The 16,929-nt window shown below is 35.1% G+C and overlaps 2 protein-coding genes across 8 annotated transcripts; both read left to right on the forward strand.

The window, feature by feature from the left end:
• Window positions 1-321: 321 nt before the first annotated feature.
• On the forward strand, window positions 322-1,512 carry LOC109157313. Its single transcript, XM_019305213.1, has one exon. The coding sequence runs from the start codon at window positions 322-324 to the stop codon at window positions 1,510-1,512; it is 1,191 nt and encodes a 396-aa protein (XP_019160758.1).
• A 2,782-nt stretch (window positions 1,513-4,294) lies between these two features.
• On the forward strand, window positions 4,295-16,539 carry LOC109157364 (probable UDP-N-acetylglucosamine--peptide N-acetylglucosaminyltransferase SPINDLY). 7 transcript variants are annotated; one of them, XM_019305272.1, is made up of 15 exons: window positions 4,295-4,539; window positions 7,328-7,509; window positions 7,876-7,992; window positions 8,769-9,003; window positions 11,195-11,259; window positions 11,341-11,405; window positions 12,578-12,670; window positions 12,749-12,850; window positions 12,977-13,144; window positions 13,266-13,354; window positions 14,521-14,642; window positions 14,702-14,883; window positions 15,136-15,423; window positions 15,814-15,958; window positions 16,036-16,539. In XM_019305272.1, exons 3-15 carry the CDS (start codon window positions 7,965-7,967, stop codon window positions 16,398-16,400), a joined length of 1,947 nt encoding a protein of 648 aa, XP_019160817.1. In that variant the 5' UTR covers window positions 4,295-4,539; window positions 7,328-7,509; window positions 7,876-7,964; the 3' UTR covers window positions 16,401-16,539. The 7 variants fall into 7 exon arrangements, with proteins under 7 accessions (XP_019160817.1, XP_019160811.1, XP_019160812.1 ...); XM_019305266.1 differs by having other exon boundaries at window positions 11,195-11,405; XM_019305267.1 differs by having other exon boundaries at window positions 7,394-7,509; window positions 11,195-11,405.
• The last annotated feature ends 390 nt before the right edge of the window (window positions 16,540-16,929 follow it).

Below are 16,929 nucleotides of genomic sequence, written 5' to 3' on the forward strand. Positions count from 1 at the left end.
TATATATATATATATATATATATATATATATATATATATATATATATATTTTCATGGTATTAATAAAATACTTGTTAAATAAATATATAACATTATTTTGTATTATAACTTTGATATTTTTTTTTTGAATGCTACTGGCTCTATTACAATGTAGTATCTGTTCATATAACTTTGATATTTAATTACAAGATAGTTTAAAAAGAATATAATGGACAAGGTAATGAATATCAATTGATGAATTTGAATATATGTAAAGAATCTTTGCATTGGAGAAAATAAAGACAATATAAGTAATACAATTATTTCTCCACATGACGTGAAATGCTCTCTCCCGAAAAATGTCCGGTCGCCGGCTTTCAACCACCGGCGGTTCAAGAAGTCCTTGAACGCAATCCGAAAAAGACCAAACGTGATGATCGACTACTAGACCTTATTGTCGCTGACACCTTGCCGGACTTCGTTCTGGAAACACCACTGGACGCGCCAATGGAACATCCCAATGATAATATCACTATGCCACCGCCGGGTAGCTATAGGCAGAGTCTGACGGGTTTCTTGAGCCGCAAGATTACAGAACCTTCTCCCCTGGACGAGGACGCCTCAGATGATGATGAACCAGTCGAAAACGATGACCCTGACTGTCCAAGAATCTTGGTGACTAAAGAGGAAAAGAAGAGGCTAAGACGCCTATGGCGCAAAACTCTTATCATTCATCTTCTTGGGAGACCGGTAGGCTATAACCTCCTTCTCCGGCGCCTGCAAACGCTCTGGAAACTTGAATCCTCCTTGGACCTGATTGACCTTGTTCATGGATACTACCTAGCAAAATTTGAGTCTCAAAACGACTACGATCACGTCAAGTTGGGAGGTCCTTGGATGTTGCTAGACCACTATTTGGTCGTCCAAGAATGGGAACCAAATTTCAATCCCACGTCTAACATAACAAGAAAGCTCTTAGCTTGGATCCGCCTACCAACTCTGCCAATAGAATACTTCGAGGACGAATTCCTCATGAAGATTGGTCGCCAACTGGGCAGACCAATCAAAGTGGATGTGACGACCTGCTTAGCGTCAAGAGGAAAGTTTGCTCGTGTCTGCGTTGAGATTGACATCTCGAAACCATTGCGATCTAAGTTCACTCTGGCGGATGAAGTATACCCGGTTGAATATGAAGGCATCCACATGATATGCTTCAAGTGTGGATTATATGGCCACAAGCAAGAACTCTGTGGCCTTGATGGGAAGACCCCTAATCCTCCAAACTTGCCTGAGGCAGCAGAGGTTGCGAAGATGGAAACAGAGAATGCTCAGCAGAAAACAAGAAACACGCCTAGTCCCTACACTGACAAATATGGCTCGGGGATGATTGTCAAATGCAAGGAACGAAGGAATCCAAAGAAACCTGAGAGGAGGCCTGTCCAAGATTTGAGGACGGCCCCAGATCAACCACGAGATCCCGACCCCAAACCCGTCTCCCACAAATCCCGCTCACTACCCGATTTGCACCACTAAACGACTTAGCCGATGATGTGGTCATGGATAATCAAGCTAGCCCGCCTAGACCCCAGAATCTTCAGACAATGGCCCCTGTGACAACCCGTCCCCGAGTTCGTATTAGCAACAAGGAACCTAAATCAAGCTTTCAACCAGACTTCTAACCAAAGGAAGTCAGATCTCCACAATACACCACCCCTAGAGGTCGAGGGAGCAGAACCAGTACACCAAGACGAGCTGCTGCAAAGGAAGAACATGTCGTCCGCGGTTCCTCTAGGTGGGGGGCATTATCAGATCCATTGTTCATCACAGTCCTAGACCCCCGGAGCTAGGATCCCCTCACCACACCACTGCTCCGATCTTGAACGTCCCTCCAGAAGAGGGGGGAGTTTTCTTTGATTGTGATACACCAAAGGACACGATGGAGAAAGATAACCAGGGCGTGGCCAACTTTGGCTCTCAGGGGGATCCTCGCATGCTCTTTTGAGCATGCTTCTTTTTCTCTACTTTGTTTTTATGATAGTACTCTCATGGAATTGCCAAGGTGCATCGTCACGAAAGTTTCACCGCACCCTTAAACAATTAATTCGAGATCACAAGCCCGACATCCTTTGTCTCTTTGAACCAAGGGTGTTAGGCGAACATGCTGATAAAATTTGCATTTCCATCGGTTTCGATGAATGGGCTAGGATTGAAGCTTTTGGCTTCTCCGGGGGCATTTGGGTGTTCTGGAAAGACACCACTATGGTAAACATCCACTTCACCCATCCCCAGTTCATGTTGCTCAGGGTCTCACATCTATCACTTGTCTATGGTAGTCCAGACTATTCACTCAGAAAGGAGCTCTTTGCCACTCTTTCCCTTATATATATGTATGTATATAAATATAATAACTATTTTATGGTGAATATATGAATTGAAAATTTTTATTTATAAAAGGGAAAATGACACCTTTTTCCCTCAAGTTATGTTAAATGTCGTGGATTTTCTCCCTTTTATGTTAGATAGATATTTTTAACCTTAAAAATAAGTATCTTATTTAATTTTATTCTCCAACATATTATTGCTTATATGTATGGATAACCACAGTTCATTTCGAACCTAATCGTACACTGTAGCAACTGAACTAAAACAATAGAGACAATTCTAATTATGATTCAGAATCAGAAAAAAATAAAAAATAAAATAATTATTGAATTTAGACTATTTTAAAAATAAGAAACATAATTTACAAAAATAAATAAATAAATAAATTTTGAACTGGAGGTTCAAACCGAAACTGAAACCTTACTAAAAGGTTCCCATTCTGATTTATCATTCTCAAGAACTGTGAACTGGAACCGAACTGACGGTTCAACCCAAAACTGGAACCTTTCTAAAAGGTTTTCGTTACAATTTATCATTTCCTAGAACTATGAACCGGAACCAAACTGCAGTCATATCTACTTATATGTGAAATTACAATAAATGTGAAAATGATTAAACACTATTGGTAAATGATAAATCAGTTTGATTTGGTTCCAGTTTCAATTTTGAACCCCCGATTCCAAATTTATTTATTTTAAATTCTATTTATTATTTGTAAAATAGTCTAAATTTAACAATTATTTATTTTATTTTATTTTAGTTCTAAATCGTAACCAAACCTGTCGTTACAATTTCGGTTCGATTGTTACAGTGTCCGGTTAGGTTCGAATCGAATCGTACTCATCTCTACATATAAGCAATAATTTGTTGGGAAAAAAAATGAAATACTTATTTTAAGGGTAAAAATGTCCATCTAATATAAAAGAGAAAAAATACGACATTTTAAGTTTTAACATAAATGGAGGAGCAAATGTGAATATATGAATAACTTAAAGAAAGGGTTGGGGTTCAGCCTTGGAAGAATGAATAACTTAGGGTGTGTTTGGAAACCCGGAAAATGATTTCCAAAAATCATTTTCCGGGTTTCCAATGTTGGGAAAGAAGGAAAATTTGAAGTCAACTGAAAATGAGGTATTGGTCAATGGAAAATGAGCATATTTTTAAGGAAAACAACTTCCCCTTTAAAAAAGAGGAAGTCATTTTTCGGATGTTGACTTCTTCATTTCTTCACTTCAAGAGGCAGTTGACTTTCTCCATCTTCATTGGCTTCTTCATCCTTTGGCTTTTGGGCTCACTGGTTTCCGGCAGGTTGCCGCCGGAAACTTGAGCACTGGTTTCGTAAGCTTTGGTTTCCGGCGAAAATCTGGTTTCCGCCGGAAACCAAAGGTTTTTTTTTTTTTTTTTTTTTTTTTTTTTTTTTTTTTTTTTTTTTTAAATAATAATAGTAAACAATCCATCTGGTTTCCTCGCAGAAACCAGATCTTGGTTTCCCGCGCGGAAACCAGATGGTTTCCGGCGGAAACCAGACATGGTTTCCTGCGCGGAAACCAATGAATATTATGTTTTTTTTAAAAAAAAATAATATTATTTGATTTTAAAAATAAATATTATTATTTATAATATATTGTAAATTTTATATATTTTAAACAAAATAATTAATTATATAAAATGTTTAATTATACAATTCTATATTATTTTCAGAAAATGAGCCAAACACCAAAAGACAATTTTCCATTTTGCAGTCAAACACAGGAAAGGAAAATGACTCATTTTCCAAAAGTCATTTTGCAGAAGTCATTTTCCTGTTTTCAAAACGGACCCTTTAAGAAAAAGAATGCAATAAAAATATAAACTGGTGGAAAAAGTGTTATCTTTTCTTTATAAAATTTAAAGATTTTAAATTATATATTAAAATACTTCGCTTAATCGGTATTCAACCAATTAACCTTACCTATCTCTAATATTCTCAGTATTCAACACTCAGTCCTCGGCGCAATTCAGGAAGTCGCCTCCGCCGCGACTGCCGTGACCGCCGCTGCTTCGAACACTCTCAGGAATCTCAGACCCAGTCGCGATTTCTGTCTCTCGCTATCTCCTCAGCGCGGTGACCGCCGTCGGCCGTCACCGCTGCTTTGACCGACCATAGCCAATACCAAAACCTCCAACCAAAAATAGAAGGTAATTTTCATATTTATTTTATTCAATCAAGCTCTCAGATCGTCTTCAACGGCGAACTTGAGCCCTGACGATTGGAATTTTTGTGTAAGGTCCGAATGAAATTTTAGGGTAGAAAATTTTTCATTTTCAGCTTACCTCTGCAATATTGATAATTATGAATTGTAGACTGTTTAAATTTGCATCTGGGAACTGATGGCATGTTTGAAGGCTTTAAGCTGGTGCATTATGTATAATAAATATATATATAAACTAGTGATGGGATCCTTGTTTCTGATGATTACCCCCTATTGGCTGGAATTTATTTCGTAAGCAAACTTTATTGCTATTTCCGGATAATAGATTGATGTATGGCCTAATGGGAAGATAACTGAGGTAAATTCTAGTTGCATAGAGGTAAAAATGGAAAATATTGCAATGGAAGAAATGTCATACATAATGTATCTTAATTTTTCCACTAAGCAACATGTAGTGTAGAATTTGCGTTTTGTTAATTTGCTTGTTTGTTAATATTCTCCTTAAGTTTTTGGAAGTGTAGAAAATATTTTCCAATAAGTTATGTTTTTTGGTTTTGCAAATCCTACTAATTTGCAAGTTTGCAAATGAAAGTGTAGAACATATTTCCTGTAAGTTCTTGTTGATAGTAGTCTAAAATAATTTTTGTGATATTTTAAATTTTTTTTTTAAAACTAGCATGCTGGATTGATAACCTGGGTGGGCCAGAGAAATCAGGAAATTTCCATCCTGCCACAGGGTGGGCTGGCCTCATTGACACCACTAATTTTGAAGGCCTAGAAATTGAATTAGAAAAGCTAGCCTAGTTTGTAGTGGCCTTACCTTCTAAAGAAGGGGTTAGAATGACGCAGCTTGAGAAGGAAAAATGTTGGCCTATCAAGGTCCAACATAGAATTAGATATTGAGTATTTTCTTGGATCCAGAAATTCATCCAAGTTCATAATACTCTAGCCCACTGTCGATTTCCGATATAAGCTCCAAAGCTTCTAATCTTAATTACCCAACAACAATCTTGGTTGTTACTAGATGGCTATATGTCCCATCTTCAACGGCCTATTCCAAGACCTTATATTACTGTTTTGAAAAAAATACTTCTTAAATCATTTTCAATTGATTATAAACACTTGCACTGAGCCACTTAGTTGAGTTGACGTTTAGGCATCGTTAAAATAGGAAAGACATTTCTTTTGCATCACCTAGCGTATAGTGTTGCTGAATAACATCATGACCCCTAGTACTCTAGTACTCAACGCTTACTTATGTGATATGGTTTACAGGTTACTAGATAGAGAGAGATTTTTTTTTTCCCTTTCCTTTATTTATTTTATTTATTTTTTTCATTTCACACTTGGTATTAAATGCAAAGACAGAGAGATGTAGTGATATATCAGTTGATATTGAAAGAAGAAAGCACAAGAAATTAAAGCGATAGCAATAGAAACAAGAGAGTTTAAACTTTACTTCACTCAAGGCATGCAAATCATATTAGTTAATCATGTGACAGTTCCCTTAAAGAGAATTCACTGAAGTGAATCACCAAAAAGAATTGAAACTCTCTCAAAGGCTATTTAGATAGACAAAATTACTAAAAGTTATTTTTCTTCTTGCAATTATCCACAAAAGTATGGATTGGAGTAATTCTTTTATTATTTTCGTATGTTATAAGAAAATCAGCTTTTTAGAATATGAGTTTTGATGAAAAATTTGACTAAAGTAAAAGCATTATGTTTATCTTGATATAGTTAAGCTTATCATATCCTCACAATGAGAATATGATAATCAAGTTAAATTAATCTAACATAATTGCGGTTGTTTTAGGTTTTAAATGTAATGTCTTGTGTGGAAAACTAAGGGTCCGTTTGGAAACTAAAAAAATGAGTTTTGGAAGTTACTTTCTGAATTATCTAGTATTAGGCTATCTAAGAAAAATGAAGTCAACAAAAATATTCATTCTTTACGGAAAATGACTTTTCAGATTTGGAAGATATTTTTTTGAATCCCTCTCTTATCCTCAGCTCCCTCTCCTCTTTGAGTGGTGTCAAATGGGCTGGCCCACCATCTATCCATTTACTATTTGAATTGGACCAACCTGAACCAATTAAAATTCGAGTTGGATTGGGTCGGGCTTAACAATAAAAAAAATCTTGGCTTGACCCACAATCCAAAAAACAAAAACAAGTTTGTTTTCCACTTTTCCCTTCAATTTCTTTGGTTCAAAGTTATTACATTTATCAATTTATGTATTTATTTTTATTATAATAAGTTAAAAATACAAAATTATTTATTTACATATTTTTATTATAGTTATTGTTAACCTTTATAATTAATTAACTATATAAATTTTAATTTATAACTTTATTCTATTATAAATAAGATTATAATATAAGCACAAGGAGACAAAGTTTAAACTCTTAAAAAAATTATTATTATCATTATTAAAATAATTAGTTTTTATAAAACTTTATAATAGATTTTTGTTCATAGTTTGAAAAATGAACCAAATAGAAAATGACAAAATTTTGACTTTTAGTCAAACACCACAAAATGAAAATGTTTTCTGGGAAATGAATTATTTTCCAGAAAATATTTTTTGGGTTTCCAAATGGAGCACCCTAAGTGAAAAATAAAAAAGGTTTTAAGCAAATCTACTTGTACTTATCCAACAAGTGTTAAGATCATTTTAAAAAGGGGGAAATAGGTCCTTTTATTGAACTTTTTGCACCTCATTTGAAGTGTTGGATAACCTTTGATATATTACCTAATCTGTATGTTATAGGGAACAATATACATTTTGAAGAAGTTTAAAACTCACTGTTAGAATAATTGTATCCATTGGTGCTAGTAAAACCAGAAGATGGCATCAGAGGGTGTACTGACCATATTGAAAAGTTGCTAGAAGATGTTGTGGTGTTTGCCATTGGTAATTCCTTGCCACATGTATTCTTGATGGTTATACAGGTACGTTAGCAACCTGCATATTGGTACAAGTGTACAACCATTCTCAATTCAAATGGACCTTGTGATTATTTGTAAAATGATAAGTATTCAAACAACTACTTTTCTTTTTGAATGTTATTACTCATTGAGTCATTGTACACTTTAACAGTACTTCGACTAATATTGTTTTAGAAATATGATAGAAAAACTATTTCTTGAGTTAAGTTTTAGTGGAATATATTGCTCAAGTGATCTAAAGATACACATTGATAAATTTTTCTTGAGGAATGGCTTCATATGGAGCTACTAGGGCAAGTAGTAAGATCCTTGCATCTTTCAAGTTTTGTTAAGTTGATATGTAACTTTAAAAAGGTTCTGGTCAAACAGTTGGGCACCATGAGGAGACTTTGTTAGCATAACAACAACAAAGAAGTGATGTTTAAATTTTTCTCCATGCAAGTGCTTGCCTTTGGTGTATGTTAGCAGTATTTGCTGTAATTGAGAGTAAGTTGCCTTGTATTTGTATCTCTACTATTATTAATAAAAGTGTTGTCCTAAATATCTTGAAATTCAATTCCTTTTAGTCCTAGTACACCAAAGGAATACTACTAGAAGTATGAATATTTTTAATATTAAATGAAAACTTAATAAAATTGAAATAAAAAGTTAAAAATAATATTAATAATTTACATGCCATGTAAGCTTCAATGTTAACATAAAAATATGAGGTGTCATGCAATTGGAAATTTAATAGTAGACAAGGGGTCAATTGCATGTTTTTTTGAGGTTTGAGTATTTATTTGAACATTTTCTAAGTAAAAAAAAAATGTTATTTTCCCCTCCTAATTTTACCTCCTATTGTTCACCTTCTGATGTGACAATAAAACTCTTGATATTTATTGGCTACCTGTGAATTGGCTGACCCTACACGCCTTAAAAAGGAAATCTACATATTAATCAAATACAAAGAGATCAATCAAGTATTTCCATGTAAGGAGGCAAATATTAGGAGGTTTGATCATTAGAGGAATGTAGCACCGCTCTTTTTTACTAAAATTTATCTCACATTCCTATAAATTTTGATGGTTTATTTGATCCTTATCTCAAAAAATAATTAGAATTTTTTTTTAACATTTTGTCAATTTTGAATATCAAAAGTGAACTTGTTTCTCCATATTTGAAGACTAAAAGCTGTCATTCTATGTTATTTTGTACTCCTGCAAACACTAGGGGGATCTACCCCCCTTTCTCACCTTTTCTTTGCAATTATTTCTCTCTAGCCAAAAATAAAATGTCTGAACTTCCGGCGAGTGTTGTCCCTCCTCCAGTGAAATCAGAATCTCCCACTGGTGCTGACAGCTCCAACACCATCTCTGTGTGGTCACAGCCGCAGCCATCTCGGCCATCAAAAGTCGCCATTTTGGCTGATCTCAATGTTGAACCACCGGAAGCTGACGCCCAGGATTCTTTTCAAACGGCCGTTGCTGCTCTGCTGCCCAACACAACTGCTCCAAGGTACCATCTATTATCATTTATGTCCTCATGGATTGTGCCCACTATAATTCAGAAACTAACCTCAAATAGAACATTGAAAAACCGAAATAATAAGGGAAAAATGTAGTCTTTTGAATTATTTGCACTCGTGTCTTTTTTAGCAATTTGTATCTTTGTTTTGTCAAATAAGTTATGAAAGTTAAGCATCCCACTGCTTACAGATTACACATTTACAGCTAAATTGGATACTTTGTTTGCGTGTGTGTAGAATAAAGTGGGTAAGGTTGAGTATTGTACTCTTAAAGTTATCATGAACATTGGAGGAATTAAATTTGTCCAGTAAAAGAATAGTTGTCCCAGGAAGTAATAAGAATGCACTTCACAGGAAAGAAAGTACGTAGTAGCATTATTTTGCTATGTTCAAAACTGACTCTGGGTCATGCCTCAGGTTTGTCCTGGTTTCTTTCTGTTGCGTCATTAAATTAGGAGTTTCATTAGCTAATAAGAGTTGTGGTTGAGCATCAGACTTTTCTGCAGTGAGTTTAAACTAATAAATTTCAAATGTCAGTTGTTTAATTCTTTTTGTTCGCAAAATTGATAGGAGAACAGACTCACAGAGTGATGTCTAGGGTAGTTTTTTTTTTTGTTTTGTTTATAATTGCCTGGAGAAGTGAGGAACATGGAATTAATTGCTATTATTCATTTGAAGATTTGTCCAATGAACTTCTTCTATTTGCCCCATATATTTCTCCAACTACCAAGCTTATCTAAGAGGCTAAGATTCTTTACCCTGAATTGCTATACTAGGAATGGCTCACATAGCTTTGTTTCCTTAATAATTATTCTGATGAATGAAGAACATCTATTTCTAATAGAATGAACATAACTGCTGATTTTTTGATCAACATAGGGCAAACTTGTTAAAATCGCTTGCTTTTGCACTTAAAGTGCAGAAGCAAGGCATGCGACTGGAAATCGCTTTGCCTTTGTAAGGCGCAGCCTCATGAGAAAGCGCTCGCATTTTGTTGCTTCGACAGAGTGACCAAGAGAGTAGAGGCGGCGCTTTCTCATGCAAAGCAGAGTCGACACCAGGCAACAAGAAAGAAAAGCATAAAATACCTAGATTTTAGGGTTTGCATTTCGCAAAGATGCAAATAGCGATGTTCTCTAGCGAGAAACTTCAGATTCAGACCATTGCTTGTGGCAAGCAAGTCGCAACTTCCAAACAACGGGAGTCACTGACTCGTTGAACACTTGAACCCATTTCACTACCCTTGCCGCAATGCCACCTCATCTCAAGCCTCAAAGCATGCGATATATATCTTGATTCTCCAGGTTTTTATTTTATTATTTTCTCAAAATTTCCTATCGCATGGCCTCTTCATCCACTCTTCACTTCTTCCTCTGTTTTGAACTGGGTAGAATAGTCAATGGGCCCATCGAGGAGAATGGAGATTGCAGTGATTTTTTTTTTTTTTTTTTTTTTTTTTTTTTTAAATTATTATAAAGCTTTAATTTTTTCCAACATTTATAAAGCTGCACGACACTCAGATTAACAAGGTTGTAATTAAAAAAAAAGAAGAAGAAAAAACCCCCCAAAAAGGCTGTAAATCAGTAATTTTGTTTATGAGATGATACCTATTCTATTGTATGGACTTATAGTATATTTAACTATTTGCATTAGAATTTACATTAAAACATTTTAAATGCCAATTTGCATCCCTAATTGAGTAATTGTTAATTTTTAGAAAATTGTTGCTTTGCACGAAAAAGCGACTCTTTGCTTTGTGCTTTCGCTTTAAAGCAAAGCCCAGCCTCGTCGCTTTAATGCGCTTTTTCGCTTTAAAAAGTTTGACATAGGGTCAAGGATCCAAGTTGATTTTTGTTTAAGTGTGGTTTTTAGGATTGGATGGATATTGAATATTCGAAGTTGTGAATATATCCAAACTATAGTGTTGGTTAGAGTATGTTCATATGCATCATAAATAGTAGAAAAGAAAGGTAATATCTCATCTGACACCAGCCATTAAACTTTTGGTTGAAATTGAAGTTCCAGTTCAAAGTACCCTGAAGCACAGTAATACTAGAAGAGATGACTGCATTTTTTGTCCCCACATGGTTAAAATTCTTTTTCAGTTATGCAATCCAGTAAGGCAGACTTTTGCTTCCTGCAGAATACTCGTATTTAAATTGTAGTCCAATATTTTTGTAGGATAGTCATTGATGAAAGTAGTCAACATAAGACAAGCAAAGATGTTGAGGGAATGGATGTAGAAGGTAAACAAAAAAAATTGGGAAAATGTCGGTCAAGAATTGGTAAGGTAGACAACCATCTTGATTGTAATGGAGCTGATGCAGATGCTGAACAGAATAGTCAAGGAACCCCTTCATCACGTGAAGAAAAAGTTAGCAGCCTTAAAAATGTGAGTTGTGTTATGTTCCTTGTATAGTCTATTTGTTTAGCTTGTACTGTGTTTTTACATCTTTATGCTTTTATAGTTCCATGCCAATTAATTCTCGAATCTATGTATTTACATAATGTTGTGTAATCTAGATTGTACTGTCATGTTTGATTTATATGCTAACATTTGTTTTGGTTTTCTTTATTTCTCAATATTGATTTATATCATCTGAATTGTATACAAAAGTTAAAGTAATTTAATGGACAACACAATCTATGTTTATGCTAAAAGTGCATGTGCAGCCTTGTATCTATTTTGAACATAGTCCATCTTTGATGGTCACATTTTGATTGACAATGCAAGCATAAAACAGCATACTAGGTCTCTGATTATGTTACATTTTTTTAATGAATGTATAATAGCTCTCCCTTCTAAAATTACTGACATCTGTTCTGATTTCTAAAATTGCACCTCCTGTTTATGTAATTCCATCCATGAATAATAATTGTAAGTGATTCGATCATTTTATCAATCTCCAGAGAAATGGTCTAACATTTAATAAATTGGAACATAATGCAAACAGGAGCCAGTTGGTTAATTTTTGTTTTCTTTCTGATTAAATTGAAGCCCCCTTTGTTATCTCTAGCATACTAGCCTTTCAGCCTAACTTCAGAACTGTAAGCCTTGATTACACATTAAATATCACATTGTTAAAGGAAGAGTGTGTAACAACATTTGGCAGTTACTATATAGTCAAAATCTTGAAGGCAGGGTTTTGTAAATATTTGTATGGCCTGCATTTTACCCATTTCCTGTAGCTATCTAGCTTTTTTCCCTTTTAAAGATGATTTTAAAGTTTAGAATAGTATAGAGTTACATACACATTATGTGTTATACTATTCCCTTTATGTGGTTTTGCAAGGGAGTGGAACTAGAAATAATTTGGTTACAATGTTACATAGATTTCTCTACTAAATATTTTTATCTTTCATGCCCACTTGAATTTAATTTTTGATTGATACTGGAACATGAATGGACAAGTGTTTTTCATTTCCTCAATAGAGTTACTGTTAGAATAGGGGTTAGGATTTCAGCTTGTATGCTTTAACATTTAAGCCATGTTCTGCTAATGAGAAACTGTTTTCCTAGATGAAGCTGGTTTTAAAGGAATAACTGAAATACTATAATTGTAGGGACTGATACATGTTGTGCGGAAAATGCCTAAGAACGCTCATGCTCATTTTATGCTTGGTTTAATGTATCAAAGGATGGGCCAGCCTCAAAAGGTAGCTTGGATCTTGCTATTGTTATTATTTTTGTTTTGATTAATTCCATATATGCTGTCACTTAATCACTTCTTATAGGCAGCTTCAGAATATGAGAAAGCAGCAGATATTTTAGTTAGACCTGATGAAGAAGTAGACAGACCAGAGTTACTTTCTTTGATCCAGATACATCATGCAGAGGTATAAATATACTGTCTTACTGAAATGCATTTTATATTTTGTGTTTAGCTACCCTTTTGTAAAATTTAGTATAAATACCTAGCTATTGCTACGCATTTTCATTATCTGTATGGTTGGCACATGCAGTGTATCCTGCTGGGATCCTTGGAGGATTGCAGTTCAGGCAATGAACTAGAACCTAAGGAACTTGAGGAGATTCTTGTTAAACTAAAGGAGTCTGTGCAATCTGATGTTAGACAGGTGTCTATTTGGAACATTCTAGGATTAAAACTTCTACGCACTGGTCGTTTGAAGGTTCTGTTTTATTTATTTATTTATTTATTTATTTATTTTTTAATGGTCTTGTTCTGCAGCTAGGATCTGAATAATCTTTTACCCTTTTGATCTGATATTACCATCTCTTTTCCTTCTCTAGAGTGCTATATCAGTTTTCTCCGCTTTATTAGTCATTGCCCCTGACAACTTGGATTGCCTTGGAAATCTTGGAATCACTTACCTTCAGAGGTACAGAGAACTCAGTACACTAGTTATTCATTTGTTAGGTTTTCTTTTATCATGAATAAGTGGTTGGCTAAGCTTTAACCGGTGCAAAGTGATGGAAAATGGTTGAAATAGAAGCAGAAATTTCTCAATGCATTATGCTGTTGCAAATGATCTTGCGGAGGGCAGAGGCATTTAATAAAACTCTTTGTAACTTGTTAAAGAAGGTTGTGTCAAAGTCAAATAAAGACTAGGATGAAAATTGGAGGAAGCACTATGGGATGCTACTAAGGATAAATAATGAAAGGGAAAAGTGTCAAATTGGCCCCCTAAGTCGAGTGGATAGTTCAATTGGGTCCCCTAAGTAAAAAAAAGCTCTATTCAAGTCCCCTAAACTGGTAAAATTGTTCAATTAAGTCCAAATTGACTTGTTTATGAGGTTAAACCTTTGCAATGTTGACACGTGTATTTTTTATTTTATTTTTTAAAACAAATGTTTTTTATTTATTAAAATTAAAAATATTATTTATTATAAATAAATAATTTATTTATTTATTTATATAAATAATATTTTTAATTTTAAATTTTTAATAAATAAAAAACATTTGTTTTAAAAAATAAAATAAAATAAAAAAGACACGTGTCAACATCGCATAGGTTTAACCTGATAAACAAGTCAATTTGGACTTAATTGAACACTTTTACCGGTTTAGGGGACTTGAATGGAGCTTTTTTTACTTAGGGGACCCAATTGCACTATCCACTCGACTTAGGGGGCCAATTTTGACACTTTTCCCATAATGAAATAATTAACGTTAAGGGTTCAATCCTTGGCTTTGGATATGGAACAGCCTTAAATCTCCAGGCTAGCTGTCCCACCTAATACAGGTGTCATTGTTCAACGGTGGAAACCCTGGGTACACCTAAAAAAAATTAAATAATTAACATGCCCCCATAACATTTTCTTTGGAAAGCTTGATGAAGATAAATCTCGTGTTGAGCCACAATATACCTAGAGGATCAGGAATTTGAAGATGCCTATTGTATCAAACCTCGAAAGTTCCAACAGATCAACAGTGACATTAGTGCCATTTTTTAGCTAGTCATTTTATCTAGTGTGTAGCTTCTCACACTTTGTGATTTACCATAAAGGTTCTCAAGCTATATGCTTTTACTTGTGTATTTTCCAGTGGGGACTTAGAGCTTTCGGAGAAGTGCCTCCAAGATCTAATAATGAAAGATCCAAACCATCCTGGTGCTCTAGTAAACTTTGCTGCCCTTATGCTGTGTAAATATGGTTCAGTTGTTGCAGGTATGATGACCTTTATTTAATGATCTCAACTTTATAGTGTTTTAAAAGACATGTTGCAGGTGCTGGAGCAAATGCCGATGGTGTAGCTCTCTGTGATCAGGTGGCAGCAGCCAATGTTGCCAAGGAGTGTTTGCTAGCAGCTAGCAATGCAGATCCCAAAGCAGCCCATATATGGACAAATCTTGCTAATGCATATTATTTGACTGGTGATCACAAAGGTTCAGGCAGATGTTTGGAAAAGGTTTAGTAACATTCAGCCCTGGACTTCAATTTTTTTTTTTTTCTCCTAACACTTATTTGTATAGAAAAATATCCTTTTATACTACCATTCTTTAAATTTATGGATTTCCATTCCATCTTATCCCCCTACCCAAAATAAAAAGTTAAATGTTGGATTCCAACTTCATGACCGGATTACTTCCCCAATCCCCATCTTTGCTGATCCGTGTTCTCCTTGCAACAATCTTGGACTTTTTTCTGTGGTTGTCTTCAGGCAGGAAAGCTGGAACCTAATTGTTTAGCGACACGATATGCCATAGGAGTTCACCGAATCAGGGATGCAGAGAGGTCTCAGAATCCTAGTGAACAGCAGCTATCTTGGGCTGGAAATGAAATGGCTTCAATAATTAGAGAAGGAGATTCTGGCATGATAGAGCCTCCAATTGCATGGGCTGGTCTTGCAATGGTTCATAAAGCCCAGCATGAGATTGCAGCTGGATTTGAAATTAATCATAATGAATTGTCAGAAGTGAAAGAACGTGCTAATTATAGTTTGAAGCAGGTAAGCCTTCAGTTTTCATATTTCATTGAGTGTTCAGCATATAGAAGTATAGAACATTCTTTGTTATGAATCATTCACCAGTGCTTAGGGCGAGTGGTTTTTCTTTTAGAGTTTCGTATAGGCATAGTTGACTTGAGAAAGAAAGCTAATTAGGGATGCTGACCTTCCAAATTTCTTCATCACATGTTATGTTCCGTGTTCCTATGTCTTTTATTAGGAGTGGCAATGGGGAGAAGGGGATGTTGTGGGAGTAGGGCACTATTTGGATATCTTTGTGTATCAGTGTATCTTGTGGGGGGGGGGGGGGGGGGGGGGTACATGGCCATTTTGATATAAAGTGACTATTGTTATGGAACCTCAGTTTTTTGTTTTTGGTTTCATGTGAAAAAGGCAATTGCAGAAGATCCTGAAGACGCTATTCATTGGCACCAACTTGGTCTTCATTTTCTGTGTACCCAACAGTTTAAAATGTCACAGAAGTACCTCAAGGCTGCAGTTGCATGTCTAAAGAGCAGTTATGCCTGGTCAAATCTTGGTAACATAATCATCTGTCTGTTCCTTTCTATATCATAAACGAGCACTGTGATATTGACACATGAATACGCATCTTAGGTATCTCACTGCATCTATCAGCCGAGTCTTCATGTGCAGAAGAGGTATATAAACAGGCCCTGTTATCCGCTACCCCTCAACAAGCGCACACGATCTTTTCCAACCTGGGTAACCTCTACCGCCAACTGAAAGATTATGAATCTGCAAAGGCGATGCTCACAAAGTCGCTTGAACTGCAACCCGGATATGCACCTGCATACAACAACTTAGGCCTTGTATTCGTGGCCGAGGGCAAGTGGGAGGAAGCTAAGTTCTGCTTCGACAAGGCAATCCTGCATGATCCACTGTTGGATTCAGCTAAATCAAACATGATTAAAGCCAGGAACATGCATAGGATGTACGAGAGCATGTCCTCGTATCTGTAATTAGTAATTACCATTGTGTTGACTAGAAACTCAGGATTCGCTCACTTGTAAATAATTGTTTATGGAAGGAATGTTGTACCTGTTTACTGTTTAGTCTTGCCTTTTGGTTACTTCCAAATCATTTGCAAATTTATTTAAATCCTGTCAAGCTTTAAATAATTTATTTTAATGTATGTATGCATGTATTAAGATATATATAATTCATATGCAATCTATTTTAGAAGGTAAGAAGGTAAAAAGTTGTGTGAGATTATTTCACATATCTTTATCCTTGAAATGGGTTGGGTTAATGTGAAAATGTAATACGGAGTATTACTTATCATAGTTGAAAAAATTGCTGGGCGGTCGGGGTGCCTAACGCTTAGGTGCTTGTGTATTTTTTATTTTTTAAATTTGTGTTTAACTTTTTTTTTTTTTTTTTTTTTAATTTTTAAGACTTGGTAATTATAAATTATTTAGGCTAAAGTGTCATTCTGTACCATGAATCATTTCTGATTATTAATGCCACACCATGATCTTTAACGTATAT

This window comes from Ipomoea nil, unplaced genomic scaffold (genome assembly GCF_001879475.1).
Source record: "Ipomoea nil cultivar Tokyo-kokei standard unplaced genomic scaffold, Asagao_1.1 scaffold2779, whole genome shotgun sequence".
In the NCBI taxonomy this organism is placed as follows: domain Eukaryota; kingdom Viridiplantae; phylum Streptophyta; class Magnoliopsida; order Solanales; family Convolvulaceae; genus Ipomoea; species Ipomoea nil.

Bases quoted from the DNA above. Each gene is read 5' to 3' on its own strand.
- LOC109157364 (XM_019305266.1), top strand. From the start codon at position 7,965: ATGTTAGCAGTATTTGCTGTAATTGAGA. The intron at 12,851-12,976 runs GTATAAATATAC...TGGCACATGCAG, and splicing joins TCCAGATACATCATGCAGAG to TGTATCCTGCTGGGATCCTT. The intron at 13,355-14,520 runs GTACAGAGAACT...TGTATTTTCCAG, and splicing joins GGAATCACTTACCTTCAGAG to TGGGGACTTAGAGCTTTCGG.
- LOC109157313 (XM_019305213.1), top strand. From the start codon at position 322: ATGCTCTCTCCCGAAAAATGTCCGGTCGCCGGCTTTCAACCACCGGCG.